The sequence below is a fragment of the Oncorhynchus kisutch genome, linkage group LG16, assembly GCF_002021735.2.
Source record: "Oncorhynchus kisutch isolate 150728-3 linkage group LG16, Okis_V2, whole genome shotgun sequence".
In the NCBI taxonomy this organism is placed as follows: domain Eukaryota; kingdom Metazoa; phylum Chordata; class Actinopteri; order Salmoniformes; family Salmonidae; genus Oncorhynchus; species Oncorhynchus kisutch.
Genome location: NC_034189.2, coordinates 40,546,815 through 40,562,828, shown reverse-complemented (window position 1 = coordinate 40,562,828; position 16,014 = coordinate 40,546,815). Strand labels below are relative to the sequence as shown.

General features: G+C 42.5%; 1 protein-coding gene across 1 annotated transcript; it reads right to left on the bottom strand.

The window, feature by feature from the left end:
• Positions 1 to 1,311: 1,311 nt before the first annotated feature.
• On the bottom strand, positions 1,312 to 12,792 carry LOC109906699 (inhibin beta B chain). Its single transcript, XM_020504548.2, has 2 exons — positions 11,221 to 12,792; positions 1,312 to 3,713 (listed from the first exon to the last, which is right to left on the bottom strand). The coding sequence occupies exons 1-2, from the start codon at positions 11,633 to 11,635 to the stop codon at positions 2,938 to 2,940; spliced, it is 1,191 nt and encodes a 396-aa protein (XP_020360137.1). The 5' UTR covers positions 11,636 to 12,792; the 3' UTR covers positions 1,312 to 2,937.
• Between the last annotated feature and the right edge of the window lie 3,222 nt (positions 12,793 to 16,014).

The window sequence follows — 16,014 nt, the reverse complement described above, 5'->3', positions numbered from 1 at the left end:
TCTATCTCTGTCCCTCCCTCCTTCCTTCTCTCTCTCTCTGTCCCTCCCTCCTTCCTTCTCTCTCTATCTCTGTCCCTCCCTCCTTCCTTCTCTCTCTATCTCTGTCCCTCCCTCCTTCCTTCTCTCTCTATCTCTGTCCCTCACTCCTTCCTTCTCTCTCTATCTCTGTCCCTCCCTCCTTCCTTCTCTCTCTATCTCTGTCCCTCCCTCCCTCCTTCCTTCTCTCTCTATCTCTGTCCCTCCCTCCTTCCTTCTCTCCCTCCCTCCCTCCCTCCCTCCCTCCCTCCCTCCTTCCCTCCCTCCCTCCCTCCCTCCCTCCCTCCCTCCCTCCCTCCCTCCCTCCTTCCTTCTCTCTCTATCTCTGTCCCTCCCTCCTTCCTTCTCTCCCTCCCTCCCTCCCTCCCTCCCTCCCTCCCTCCCTCCCTCCCTCCCTCCCTCCCTCCTTCCTTCCTTCCTTCCTACTTTACTTCCTTCTCTCTCTCTCTCTCTTTCCTTCTCCCTCACAACATCAGATTATAACACTGACTCATCCCTTCACTGCCAGATTGAGAGACAGTCTGTTTTTATCTGAAACATGTTAATTCACCCAGCTGACAAAGACACTTAATTCCCTTGGCAGACAGTGATAGATACATTTAAAGTGATTATCTTACTGATGGATGTGAGAGACACAGCATCGTGTTTTCAAGAGGCCCGGGCTGTGTGTGTGTGTGTGCGCACGTGTGTGTGTGTGTGCGCACGTGTGTGTGCATGCGTGCACAAGTGCTTGTGCGTGTGCAGTCCTGCCCTGTCTGTCTCTCTCACTGATTCTGATGTGTGAGGTATTTTGTTCATCCTCAGGTTGACACTGAGTTGCGTTCTTTAAAAACACTACTGCATAACAAACGGGAGCCTATAAGTAACCAGATCGGACGCTATCAGCTAATGTTGTTGATTGCTTCTGTTTACCAATCACTGAGAGTGTGACCTAGGGCCAACCACTTGAGCCCTGGAGCCCTGCCCAGATTCACTCTGCACTAATTATTGTGTGTGTGTGTGTGTGTGTGTAAGTTTGAATGGTCACACGTTTAACAGCTAGATTAGAGTTGACCACTCCTGCCATATCTTACATGTTAGGGCGGAAAGTAGAGCGTTGGACTAGTAACCAAAAGGTTGCAAGATCAAATCCCGAACTGACATGGTAAAAATCTATCGTTCTGCCCCTGAACAAGGCCTATGCCGTCATTGAAAATAAGAATTTGTTCTTAAATGACTTGCCTAGTTAAATAAAAATTGAAATATTCCTCAGAAAGACTCAAGGGAGTTCCAACCTAATTCAGAATAAGACATTTATTTTTCAACAATTACAAAGAACAAAATATTTTTAAATCATATTTATATCTTACATCAGCTGTACAGAGATTACGTGTTTTTTCTAAATGATTCTGGAACAAGAACTGAACTAGAAAACCTAAGAGTATTTAAGTCGATGAAAAAATATTTGTCTATACAAAATAGAAAAAAATAACTGAAAATGGAATCCATAATATTGTACCCTGATGCAGTGTTTAGGCCTCTTATCTGGTCACAAAGTATTTTGCAAAATAATACCATAGCCTCTTATAATAGCAAAAAAAAAATTCTTGGCCTCTTTGGTTCCATGATTAGGTATAATACATTTGAACAGAACTCAATTTGCTTTCTATAAAAATATTTTTTTCCCAATGGCAGTTTCTTTATTTTTGAACTAATCATGCAACTTTTCAGTGCAAATATTGTAACTATCATTCACTTTGAAGAGGAAGCGAAAGATTACATTTCAAGTACTGGTAATAGTTAATAACTGTAACTAAAAGTTCAGTTTGTCTGGTGTCTGTGGGTCAATACTATACATTGCATACCTCGTGGGGCACTTATATTTAAAAGGATTGTGGGCAAGTGTCGGTGTACCACATCTTTAAAGGCATTTCAATCTGCAAGTGCTATTTAATGTGCATTAGGAAGTGCTATGCTGCGCCAGGACTTGAAACCAAACAACATGGCAACTCTTCGCTTTTGATTGGCTGACTGAAATGAGAGGTTGTGCTTCGGCTGTTGATGAAATGTCGACTCTTCCCGTTCAAAGTGTGAACGAAAAAGAAGAAAGGATTCGGAAGGAAGTAACGGGAAGGTCAAGGTTTCTTCCCTATTGTCACAGTTTCACATCACAGCTTAAACTCCCAGGTTTTGATGACAGCCTCAGCATTCGCATGGTGTGTCGGAATGTTATTTTATGTTCCACTCACTCTTCTGACAAGGAAGCCATTTTGATTTCCGGATCCGTGAAATGTAAACGTTTTTTTTTTTACAGAAAAATTGAATCTTGTGACACATCGACAAGATGTATTTCTTGGTAGAAGTGCTGAAGTTGTACAAGAGGTGAGTTGTCAGGGCTTTCACTATACATTTTGCACTCATACTTTCTTGAGAGAGGCGTGGTTTGGAATTGTCTATCAGCAAGCGCACCTCCTTCATAATCTCAGGCTCTTTTCCACCTTCGTCAGAGTATCGAAAATAGAACTCTCCATTTTCAGAATAGAAATGGCAATCTTGGAAAAGATATAATGCGATAAGTACCATTTAGTTCCAATCCCTCTGATAATGACACCTACATGAATTTGCAAACACATGTTCACAAAAAAATGGGATTGAATCACATGTTCATATGTTGGCAAAAGAAAAAAGGCTTCTACCAGAGAATATTATTAACAAACATAAATATATATACAAGTGTTTGTTCAGGCATATGTGAGAATGAGTGTGTAGGATATGTGTGAATGAATGAAGCTGTGTGTGCATGTGTGTATGCCTTATAATTGTCCATAAATATCACTTTGATTTCTATAATTCATTTTGGAATATCCTTTTCTTGTTTACAAATGTTCATGAAAGTCCACTTGAAGCACATGCAGTCTCAACTCAAGCGCATCCACACTCCTCCACGATCATATTGGGTACGTCTCTCTTGACGATGTTGTATTCATCGTCGAAGTAGAGCATTGACATGGTGCTGAGCTTGGTGGGGATGCAACAGGAGTTCATGGAGCCGGGGCTCATGCCTCTCATCCGATACTGATTGACCACTGCAGTGTGGAAGGACGACGCCGACCCTGGCACTCCCGCCATGTACGGTGGACAGTTGCCCTCGCAGTAGTTCCCAAAGTACCCCGACGGCGCGATGATCCAGTCGTTCCAGCCGATGAGGCGGAAGTCTACGTAGAACTGCTGTCTGCAGCACAGGCTACTGCTCCCGTCACACTCCAGCCCCCTCTTCCTGATGCGGTGCTTGTTGTCCGCTTGCCGGGCCTGTACGACTAGAAACGGCCTGTGGGACTCGTCGTTCTGGTTCACGAGGATCGGGAAGACCGCCAGGTCCTCGCAGCCCTCACAGCGCACGTCCAGGTTCTGCCGCCGGCCGCCCTTCTCGAACACCATCTGGATAGCGTTGGTCAGGGGGAAGGTGTGCCAGCCGCTCCTCTTCAGCTCGACACGCTTTTCCACCAGGCTCCACTTGCTGCCAAGGCCAGGCTCCTGGTAGTACACCTTGACTGTGACCTTCCTCCGATGGCCCTTGTCCAGGGTGTTAGGAAGCAGCCTTAAGTACAGCCACAGGGTGGCCTGGGTCACGTACAGGTGCTGGTTTCCCTCATTGGAGATCAGGAAGAACAGGCTGGATTTGGATGATACCTGCTCATCTGGAAAAGGCAGGAACAGAATAGGAAAAGGTCTGTTAAAAGTCAGTTTAAACCTTTAAAGGTCAGTATGGCAATGCTAAAAAAAGGAGACAAACACACAGATTCATTGGCTATATGGTGTAGACAAACATCTTTCAAAAACCTTACTGCTATTGGACAAAGCGTCAAGAAGATACTATCACACTGGGTGGTCCCACGCTTGGATTGTTGGATGAATAGCTGGACAAGAACTGGGCACATTGGGAACAGTTCAACAGTTTGGGATTAAATTAAGATAGGCGGTTACTATGGCCTCCCTGATTATAGCCTGTCTTAATGTCATCTTTATCTGGCCTGGGATGTAAACAGAGTTTGGACTGGTACTAAAGGGATTTGGTAGATGGGTGTACACTGGGAGACGGCTCTAACAGAGACACTCAGCCTCTTCTTGGTCCAGGGCCCGTACTCAGAAAGCGTCTCAGGGTGCTGATCCAGGATCAGTTTTGTATTTTAGATCATCGTGCAAAAGAGGGGGGACCTGTTCCTAGATCAGCACTCCTACTCTGAGACGCTTTATGAATACAGGCCCTGGTCTTGTCACTGGCCCTCGCTACATATTCGTCGCCAGACCCACTGGCTCCAGGTCATCTACAAGTCCATGCTAGGTAAAGCTCCGCCTTATCTCAGCTCACTGGTCACGATGGCAACACCCATCCGTAGCACGCGCTCCAGCAGGTGTATCTCACTGATCATCCCTAAAGCCAACACCTCATTTGGCCGCCTTTCGTTCCAGTACTCTGCTGCCTGTGACTGGAACGAATTGCAAAAATCGCTGAAGTTGGAGACTTTTATCTCCCTCACCAACTTCAAACATCAGCTATCTGAGCAGCTAACCGATCGCTGCAGCTGTACATAGTCTATTGGTAAATAGCCCAACCTTTTTCACCTACCTCATCCCCATACTGTTTTTATTTATTTACTTTTCTGCTCTTTTGCACACCAATATCTCTACCTGTACATGACCATCTGATCATTCATCACTCCAGTGTTAATCTGCAAAATTGTAATTATTTGCCTACCTCCTCATGCCTTTTGCACACATTGTATATAGACTCCCCCTTTGGTTTCTACTGTGTTATTGACTTGTTAATTGTTTACTCCATGTGTAACTCTTTGTTGTCTGTTCACACTGCTATGCTTTATCTTGGCCAGGTCGCAGTTGCAAATGAGAACTTGTTCTCAACTAGCCTACCTGGTTAAATAAAGGTGTTCTCAACTAGCCTACCTGGTTAAATAAAGGTGAATAAAAAAAACATAGGCCTACATGAGGTCTGCAACGGCAGTGCAGCATCAGCAGGTCTGGAATCAGTTCCAGCTGGCCCTTGCTTATAGGGAGCCTTGATTGTGAGTGACATGACAGTATAGCTCTGGGATCAGGCCCACTTGAAGTTGCCCCTGGCCCCGAGTCAGGCTGGGTATGGAGAAGAGGGTTTATCAGAGCCAAGTACAAAGGCTCAAAGGCTTTGCTGTGAATACTGCAGAAGAACGAGAGCTTACTGAGCCTAACTGCTTACACAATGCACAGTAATGTGATGTAAAGGAAGCAAATGCATGGTAAAGCCAGGCACATTGAGTGAAGAGGAGCACAGCTTCACTGTGGATTAATGATGAAGGAAAAAAGGAATTTACATGAAACTAGCTGGCCTTCCCAACAACCCAACTATCACCACAGAAACCTTTTCTGGTTGCACAGTGTGTGCCAATGTTTACTCGTTTTAGGTTTGTGCCATATTGTTTTCATGTGTGGTTAGGTTCAGGTTTGTGCCATATTGTTTTCATGTGTGGGTAGGTTCAGGTTCGGGTTTGGGTAGGGTCAGGGTCCAAAGTCAATTTCAAATCTAACTTGCACTTGTCACATGACATGACCAAAACAACTCCTACTCGTCCACACTCACTGACTTTGCCTGGTCAGGCTCCCTGCACCACCGTGCAGCTGATCAAGAGAAGATCTGAACCTTGAACTACCTAAAAAACCCAAGAGACAGTGACATCTTCAGTAGCTAAGGCAGTAACTGAAATAGATGGTTTCTCCCCAGGCCTCCAGTGAGAGTGAAAACCTCTAACCTGAGAGACCATCAGCAACACTCTACATAGATACTCTGTGACTGACTGAGCAACATGCTGTCAGGTGAAGGAAAGTTGGAAAACGCACACATGTCAAGGGTCACCTCTCCAGCCTGAACAGTGAGCTGTGCTGCCTGCCTGTTTGCTTGCCGCCCAAAGCGAGGGGACCCGACCTGGGCGGGCCTGGGCCCCATCATCAGGCATCAGCTATAATGGAGGCTGCCCTGGCCTGCTCAGCCAGTCTCCATCTGCACTGCCTCACACAACACAAGACAGGTAATCTCCTTGTTATTACTCAACTTAAAGACTTAGTCAACAGACAGCTAAAGACCACACTCTGACTGTACTAGCACCAGGCCATGGGTGGCAGCACAGCTATCAAGACGTGACCAACAATAAGCAAAAAGCTAAGTCCAAGTGTCTCCTGATTTGAAATGGAGGTTCTATTTATCTTCTGTTTACCAATGGATGACTTTGATATATTACTGTATCAGTTATTTCTTCTTTCAACAGGGGAGGCAGGAAGAGGGGGGCTTTGTGAAACAAACCTAAGGGGTCAATTTTTCACTCGGTGACTAAAGAGGGAAATTGTCTCAGATGGAACAGGATACTCAAGAACGGGATACTCCCCAAAAAGACACATCCAATCAGAAAGGGGTTTGTCAGGTGAACTTATGAGAGCGCCAATGCAGTATACAGCATTCTTTCTTTATCCTTCTCAGGGACAGAAACAGAGTTGCAGAGAAAGCGTCTTCAGATGCTATCACTATAGCTGACATTGTTGCATCTTTGTCAGGCGACTGCTGTAGTAACCGTACACAACAACGGCAAATACAAGGTCTAACATACAAGCATGATGAAGTCAATGAGTACTGTGCAGGCAGGAACCAAGTCCCACGCTAGGACTATATAAGGGAGATGGTCCCTCACACCATGCATTCTAATATGGAACAGTCAGTGGCAGTGAGTTCACCATTCCAGTTCACTCTACATTCAGCATGCATGGTTCTGGCACAAAGCGCTGACCTTATGTAGATGTACAGCCATTCTACAGCAGCCCTTCTTTCAGGTCAGCTTATAGCTGGTACCAGGACTCTCAACAGAAGATCATAGTAGAATCATATTATGTGGGCGGCATTCAGATGAAACGCTCAGCATGGGTGAACATTAAGATTTTTATCAGGTGTCTTAGATTGACTGTACAATCTTAGAGAAAAGGCTTCCAAAATAATTATTCAGCTGTCCCCATAGGAGAACCATTTTTGGTTCCAGGTAAAATAACCCTTTTGGGTTCCATATAGAACCCTCTGTGAAAAGAGTTCTACCTGGAACCCAAAGGGGTTCTACCTGGAACCAAAAATGGTTCTCCTATGGGGACAGCCCAAATAACCCTTTTAGGTACTAGATAGAAGAAATTGTGCTAAGTGTATTTGAGAAGCACCAAACAGGGTTGGTTTTGAACATGTCTCTGATCAGCTAACCAAATCACTGACACTAATTGTGTTGGAGAGATGCGCAGCCGGTTAGAGAAAATCTGGGGTGACTTAAACTGTTATAAGAATAAGAGGCAATGAAAAGTTTGATTTGAATACACGTGGGCCCAAGCAGGTGGCATCATTGATCATTTCCAGTCCCCCTTTAATCATCTCTAAGCAAATTGTTCTGTGAGCTCTTCTCAGTGCCACGACCAGCTGGTAGCAGCTACTACCCTGGGTAATACTGCCAACTGGCAAGGAGGGCAAAGAGGCACAAGGAAGGCAACCCAACTGAATCTACACAAGTATACAGTACAAAGTTACAGAGATTTTGTGAATAATGTGAAAATATTATGGGGCTTCAAATCTTTTTGGGATTGTCCATATCATTCCTTTGAATGTGAATGTGATATTATACCTACCCTTAATCTATTCTGTTGTTTTGAAGATGAGTGCTATGAGGCTGTTATAGTGACATTTTTTATTAGTCTTTTTATGAACCTCAGCCCGAGGACACACTTTTTCTGTGCTCACACTAACAAATGCTTGGTTGTTTGGTTGACCTAACTGCTGGGTTGCAGGTGTTGGGTCACTTAGTTGGGTTGTTTTCTTTTAAAACTGCTGGGTTATTGATGCTGGGTTATTGAGATATGACCCAGAGGATCAGAAGACTGGAGGCATAGTTTAGTAGGGGGCGTGGCATTCAGATAGTTATTTTTAGCCACCTGAGCAAATGTCATTCTTGTTCATCTGTTCTGTTGAATAGCTATCACATGCTATGGTTAAACATGGACTTCTTTGTAGCTTTAATGATGCTTATAGAAGTGTTCCCTAAAAGCCACTGTAAATCCCATTGTTGGGACACAATAAGGTGGTATACCTTATTATAATATATAATAATAAAAAATAAAAATAAATATATTTAAAAAATCTAGAAATATATATATATTTGCAGTATGATGAACAGGAATGTCATTTATGATGTTAGATAAGGTCTCTGATACTAACAGTTGTCCTCTCAAGATGAAGCATCTTACTGTGACTACAGTTGATGTCTGAAGTTTACATACACTTAGGTTGGAGTCATTAAAACTTGTTTTTCAACCACTCCAAAAATGTATTGTTAACAAACTATAGTTTTGGCAAGTCGGTTAGGACATCTACTTTATGTATGACACAAGTATTTTTTCCAACAATTGTTTACAGACAGATTATTTCACTTATAATTCACCGTTTCACAATTCCAGTGAGTCTGAAGTTTACATACACTAAGTTGACTGAGCCTTTAAACAGCTTGGAAAATTCCAGAAAATTATGTCATGGCTTTAGAAGCATCTGATAGGCTAATTGATATCATTTGAGTCAATTGGAGGTGTACCTGTGGATGTATTTCAAGGCCTACCTTCAAACTCAGTGCCTCTTTGCTTGACATCATTGGAAAATCTAAAGAAATCATCCAAGACCTCAGAAAAAAAATGATAGACCTCCACAAGTCTGGTTCATTCTTGGGAGCAATTTCCAAACGCCTGAAGGTACCACGTTCATCTGTACAAACAATAGTAGGCCAGTATAAACACCATGGTACCACGCAGCCGTCATACTGCTCAGGAAGGAGACGCGTTCGGTCTCCTCGAGATGAACATACTTTGGTGTGAAAAGTGCAAATCAATCCCAGAACAACAGCAAAGGACCTTGTGAAGATGCTGGAGGAAACAGGTACAAAAGTATCTATATCCACAGTAAAATGAGTCCTATATCGACATAACCTGAAAGGCCGCTCAGCAAGGAAGAAGCCACTGCTCCAAAACCGCCATTAAAAAAGCCAAACTACACTTTGTAACTACACATGGGGAGAAAGACTGTACTTTTTGGAGAAATGTCCTCTGGTATGATGAAACAAAAATAGAACTGTTTGGCCATAATGACCATCATAATGTTTGAAGAAAAAGGGGGGAGGGTTGCAAGCCGAAGAACACCATCCCAAACATGAAGCACGGGGGTGGCAGCATCATGTTGTGGGGGTGCTTTGCTGCAGGAGGGACTGGTGCACTTCACAAAATAGATGGCATCATGAGGACGGAGAATTATGTGGATATATTGAAGCAACATCTCAAGACATCAATCAGGAAGTTAAAGCATGGTCGCAAATGCATCTTCCAAATGGACAATGACCCCAAGCATATTGGAGTGGCTATCACAAAGCCCTGACCTCAATCCCATAGAAAATGTGTGGGCAAAACTGAAAAAGCGTGTGCGAGCAAGGAGGCCTACAAACCTGACTCAGTTACACCAGCTGTGTCAGGAGGAATGGGCCAAAATTCACCCAAATTATTGTGGGAAGCTTGTAGAAGGCTACCCAAAACATTTGACCCAAGTTAAACAATTTAAAGGCAATGCTACCAAATACTAATTGAGTGCATGTAAACTTCTGACCCACTGGGAATGTGATGAAAGAAATAAAAGCTGAAATAAATCATTCTCTCTCCTATTATTCTGACATTTCACATTCTTAAAATAAAGTGGTGATCCTAACTGACCTTAAGACAGGGAATTTTTACTTGGATTAAATATCAGGAATGGTGAAAACTGAGTTTAAATGTATTTGGCTAAGGTGTATGTAAACTTCAGACTTCAACTGTACCGCACCAGACACGCAACTATTGGTCTCTTACAGTACCCAAACCAAAAACAGATTGAATGCATCGGTCAGTTACAGTATGTTTAGAGCCATGTCATCATGGAATGCTCTTCCACCAGAGGTTACACAGGCAAAAAGCAAGTCTAACTTTAAAAACAGATTTAAAAAACATAATTGTATCACAACACTTCTCCTATTTCTAAAGATCTAATTTAACTGTACTGTACATAAGAATATTGATATGTATATGTAAATAGTGTTTTTGTTGAATCTTGGTTTGCTTTCCTATATATACACACACAACTATTTTTTTTATTTATTTCATGTAATATTTTATGTTGTTCTTGTCTATTACTGTTCTATACTTTGTCATGTATTTGTAGGTTTCTATGTGGACCACAAGAAGTTGGTGGCACAATAATCAGGGAGGATGGGCTCGTGGTAATGGCTGGAGTAGCATAGTTGTGATGTTATCAAATATAACAAACACAAACAAACACCAAAAAATGTCAACTGTTAATTTGACAAAAATCTGGATCCTTCTAGCCATGACAATAGCTAATGGGGATCCTAATAATCTAAACTCATGGGTGGCCAATAAGATGTAGCTGAAAGCCACGCCCCTAATAAGACACGCCTCCTGAAAATGACCTAAGGATTACATTCAAAAAGGCCAAGCTGCTTGGTCCACCCAGCATGCGAGTAAAAAATACCCAACTGATGGTTAAATTAACCCATGTTTGGGTAATCCCAACAAACCAACATGTTGGGTTATTCACCCAACCCAACTGGCTGGGTCAAAATAACCAAACATGTGTTCTGTCCACTAGTTAACCAGCGCTGGGTTACCAAATAACCCAAAGTGTTTGCAGAATAGATTGGGAAAAATAATAATTTAAAACATCTATAAATGATAAACAGAAACAACATTTGGTTTTGTTTAGTTTTATATTTCAAGCTATTTGACTGACTTTTCCTGTATGCATGGAACCCGCATCAGTTGATTTCTGGTTTCATGCTCCCTACCCTTTAAATATAAATATACAATATTTAGAAAGTAGGGAACTACTATGCCTACTGTGAGGAATTTGTGAATGTATTTTCAAATCACAGAGCAGTTCTGCTCTTAGCGGGGCCGGGAATGATGCATCACCTTGGTCTAATGTTTAGTCCAAACCTTAGGCACCATACCCAGCTTGGTCTTTGCGTAAAAGTGGTTTTATTTGTTCATTTTTTCCCTAATACAATAGAGTAAACGGTAGCTTGCCTGTAATATACAATAATTACACACCTGTCTCTGCGAAACTGATTATCTCCGAGCTTTCCTCCAGCACGTCATTGGCATTGCTGGTCGCGTGTCCATCCAGATTCGGGATTTCTACTCTCCCATCCTCGCGCACTTTACCCGCGTGTAGTTTCCGAAGCGCAGTCACCATCGCCGCCTTCGGGATAGGATGGGTGATGTTGGGTCTTACCCTCATCTGTAACCTGCTCAAGATATGCCTTTTCACCGTCTCCAGAAAGTCAATGTCCACCTGTCCCGATTCTTCGGGCTGACCGATGCCACACGAAGAACACGTTTCCTGAGCTACGGTTTGCGTCTCCATTCCCTGCAAAGGGTTCAAGGATCCCGGCGCCGCTTCTTTGCAGCGGACAGACAGCACGCAAACCACAAATAATGCCACTTTGATTATACAGTTAATCATTTTCTTTATGAAGAAGAAAAGTCGTGATATTTGTAGTGCAATAATTCGTTTTCTACTATAAAAATGTATGCACAATATTTCTGTCAAATGTAGGCTATTCACTTGGCGTTTTTAAGAAAATACGATTTCGAATGAAAAGATAATGTTGTAGAATCCCGTTGGTCCGTATACTTTGTAAGGAGTCCAAGCAATAATAAATATTTCACTCAATTCAGACGCATTTTGATGGAATTAACTATTCCATTCACCGTAACTTTGAAATATTCCCCTTATTTCGTGTCTGTTTTCATTCCCGGTGTCTGTCACTCAGTTGACTTCACTTCAGGGGCACATTGGGAGTCAAGTCCGTTCTGCTTGTCTCAATGCCTTTGCTTCACCCTTTCAAGGTAACACAATTTAAAAATCAGTAGGCTACCATTATCCGTCAATTGAGTTTCAGTTCAATGCCTGACGTATCATGCCATGGTTTAATTGAACTGCAATTCGCAATAATCATCATTTAGAAACGAATAGAAGAGGACAAACTAAACGAAAGGAAAATCACCCATTGGTTGATAAACACAAATCAGGATATTCCATAAATGGAAAAAGCTGAAGGGTCGGTCAAATAATAACTTATCGCATATTGTAGCATCCAGTTTGTCATTTGCTTTGGACTTATTCCTTCAGTTTTTGTTCCTGTGTATCCTTGTTAAAATGCACCTTAATTGGATTCGAATTCCCGATATGAAATTGCCCTGGTATACTTGAGCACAAAGAGGTCTAACGATCGTACGAACCTTTCTCTTGCTATGTCGATTTAGGAGTCCTCCATAGACTGAAAGTTTTTATACAGGGAGTTGAAACCACGTGGGACGTCCCACCAACTAGACAGACTCCTAGTATTTGGTAGGAGATTATGCGTAGGTTTAAGGTAAACTATCCTCCTTAGCTCTCCTGTCCAGAGAAAATGCTTATGGCCCATGCAAAACGAATTAGGAGAGATTTAAAAAAAATTATAATACGAATTGAAGTAACCAATTGTTTACCAGACTGCCTGATGACTTGCGCACAATACATAGAATATACATAATGGATTGATTTGCGCACAATATATAGAATCATTAGCATAGGCTATCTTTACAGTGGAAACTATCTACTTTAGAAATAAGAACCAGGATTACATCAATAAACTTCAATTATATAATGAATTAACATTTGATATGTTCCTTATGAAGCCTGTATGTCTAATAGCCTAGACAAGACCATGTTTTAATATAAACATGACCATCAACACATGCTATCCAAATGTACTGTTTTTAGTTGTTGTTGCCTTTTCATGCATCAAACAAATATGAAACGCGTTCCCTATAGATGCTCCAAACGAAAAAAATAAAATAAAAATGGTACCGACAGATTTTTGACAAGCCTTTCTTGTTGTGGCTTACGCATGACAGCATGGCGACCATAAGCATCTCCCAAACACTGGGTGAATTGGAAACAACACCAAGGTAATAAAAATTAAAGCGCCAAAAGGTGACCCTGCCAAGGCATCACTTTTATTATGTTAAGTGATACAAAAACATTGACCAATTCAAGTCAGAGCTCTGTTTTGTCGTCACTCAAATATGAGTGAAATATAAGTCTAATACATATATCACATAATACGTTTTACCGAACATTGGCAACACAGTCATTTGTGAATGCCCAGCAATTGTTTTATGTGCGCTCTCCCAACACTATAACAAAAAGATCAAGTTGAAAGTTGTTAAATGCTGCCACCCTTCTTCTAAATATTGCAACTACACATTGCATGAATCGTACACATTTTTTTTTAACAATCTGCAGCCAGGCAAGGCAATAAACCGATAGGCCTGAGCCATAGCCTATATAGGCATATCTATCTAACAGTTGAACAATAAAACATTAATTTACAGCATAAATCATGAAATTTGATTTATTGAGGGAAAACAATGCACAATGACTGTGTAATTAGGTAATTAATTAGGTAATTATGTGTGATAAATTAAAACTTTTTCATCCGTTTCTAATTGTCATAGGCCTATAGGCCTATAGATAATAATATCTGTAATAATAACAATAATAATATATAAGCCGATGTATTTGTCAAACGCAAGTCTGTGCAATTAAGGTCCTGGAGGGCAGAAACACTTTTGGATTCTGTTTCTACCTGTAGTTAATTGCAATTACCCATGAGGCCTAATTTATAAACGTTGCGTAGGCCTATATACCAAATATATAGGCTCCCAAAAACATGTGTGCGCCAAAAGAAACTGAACTTGATCTGCGAATGTTCTTAGCTTTCGCAAAGTTAGACCATGCGTACGCACAGTTTCTAGTGGATGGATGAAGTATTGCCTTGCAAGCAAGCAGCCGAGTATTTCGAAGAGTGAAGATCAATTTTTCTGCAACTTTGCATTCTAAAATAGGTATTTCCAATGATCATTGCAGAATAAATTCCTCACATTTTCTGACTGACAGTTTCATAGTCACGAAGTACCCCACAGACAGTCTGATTAACACTCCAAACACCCTACCGACCGCTCTGAGGCGTCCGCATGGTCCTAAAGCACCCTGCTGCCTCGTTTTGTATTACATTCCAATGATAAAACCTGGGGACAAAAATGCAATTTCAGAATGTGGGAGGGACGTTCCCCCTTAGCCAACAACGTGGACCCACTTTATAGTAGTAATTCGATTTCAAGTAGCCAATTTTACTCCATGCGATCCGATTCGGAGCGCAGTTTAATGGTAGAACAGGCGGTTCACCTTTTCCATGTACGTTTTTTTTAGGCTAGGCTACTGTATATCTGAAAATCCTACTGTAATTTCAAATGCCTCAAGTAAACATTTAATTTATAAACATAATACATATTTTCATGCAGAATAAATTCCACCCCACCTTTCCTGGCCATGATAGGTTCATGTTACAGAAGAAGTTTTAACCTACAACAAATTACAATGCGCATCTCTCATTTAATTGGGCCTATTAGGTAGACTATTATTTCCAGTATTTTGCTCTATGCATCCAAAAGGGAGCGTGGTTTATAATATAGCCTACAGTGGAATCTAACAGATGAACAGGCAGTTGATATTTTGCTTTGAAGAGTGTAAGATACCACTGTAAGTCGGCCTAGTAGGTTTTACATTTTATCGAGCATGCTAGACAACGTTTCAGAATTCGCGGCAGTGCAGGATATTTAGGTTTGGGGAAAAGTAAATGGAAGATAAGTTTGAATTCAAACGATCTGTTTACAGGTCCACAACATTTTGCAATTGTTTTTTTCTTCTTTTTGAAGCGGTCAGTTTGTTATATCTGGAGTACTTCTCCTGTCTTATCCGGTGTCCTGTGTGAATTTAACTATGCTCTCTCTAATTCTCTCTTTCTCTCTCTCGGGGGACCTGAGCCCTAGGACCATGCCTCAGGACTACCTGGCATGATGACTCCTTGCTGTCCCCAGTCCTCCTGGCCGTGCTGCTGCTCCAGTTTCAACTGTTCTGCCTGCGGCTATGGAACCCTGACCTGTTCACCGGACGTGCTACCTGACCCAGACCTGCTGTTTTCAACTCTCTAGAGACAGCAGTACCGGTAGAGATACTCTTAATGATCGGCTATGAAAAGCCAACTGACATTTACTCCTGAGGTGCTGACTTGCTGCACCCTCGGCAACTACTATGATTATTATTATTTGACCATGCTGGTCATTTATGAACATTTTACCATCTTGGTCATGTTCTGTTATAATCTCCACCCGGCACAGCCAAAAGAGGACTGGCCACCCCTCATAGCCTGGTTCCTCTCTAGGTTTCTTCCTAGGTTCTGGCCTTTCTAGGGAGTTTTTCCTAGCCACCGTGCTTCTACACCTGCATTGCTTGCTGTTTGGGGTTTTAGGCTGGGTTTCTGTACAGCACTTTGAGATATCAGCTGATGTAAGAAGGGCTATATAAATACATTTGATTTGTTCTCCAGCTGCCTTCCAGGCCATCTCTCCACCCGCCTTCCAGGCCACCTCTCCAGCTGCCTTCCAGGCCACCTCTCCAGCTGCCTTCCAGGCCTCCTCTCCAGCTGCCTTCCAGGCCACCTCTCGAGCTGACTGCCAGGCCACCTCTCCAGCTGCCTTCCAGGCCACCTCTCCAGCTGCCTTCCAGGCCACCTCTCCAGCTGCCTTCCAGGCCTCCTCTCCAGCTGCCTTCCAGGCCACCTCTCGAGCTGACTGCCAGGCCACCTCTCGAGCTGACTGCCAGGCCACCTCTCCAACTGCTTTCCAGTTCATCTCTCCAACTGCTTTCCAGTTCATCTCTCCAACTGCTTTCCAGGCCACTTCTCCAGCTGCCTTCCAGGCCACCTTTCCAGCTGCCTTCCAGGCCTCCTCTCCAGC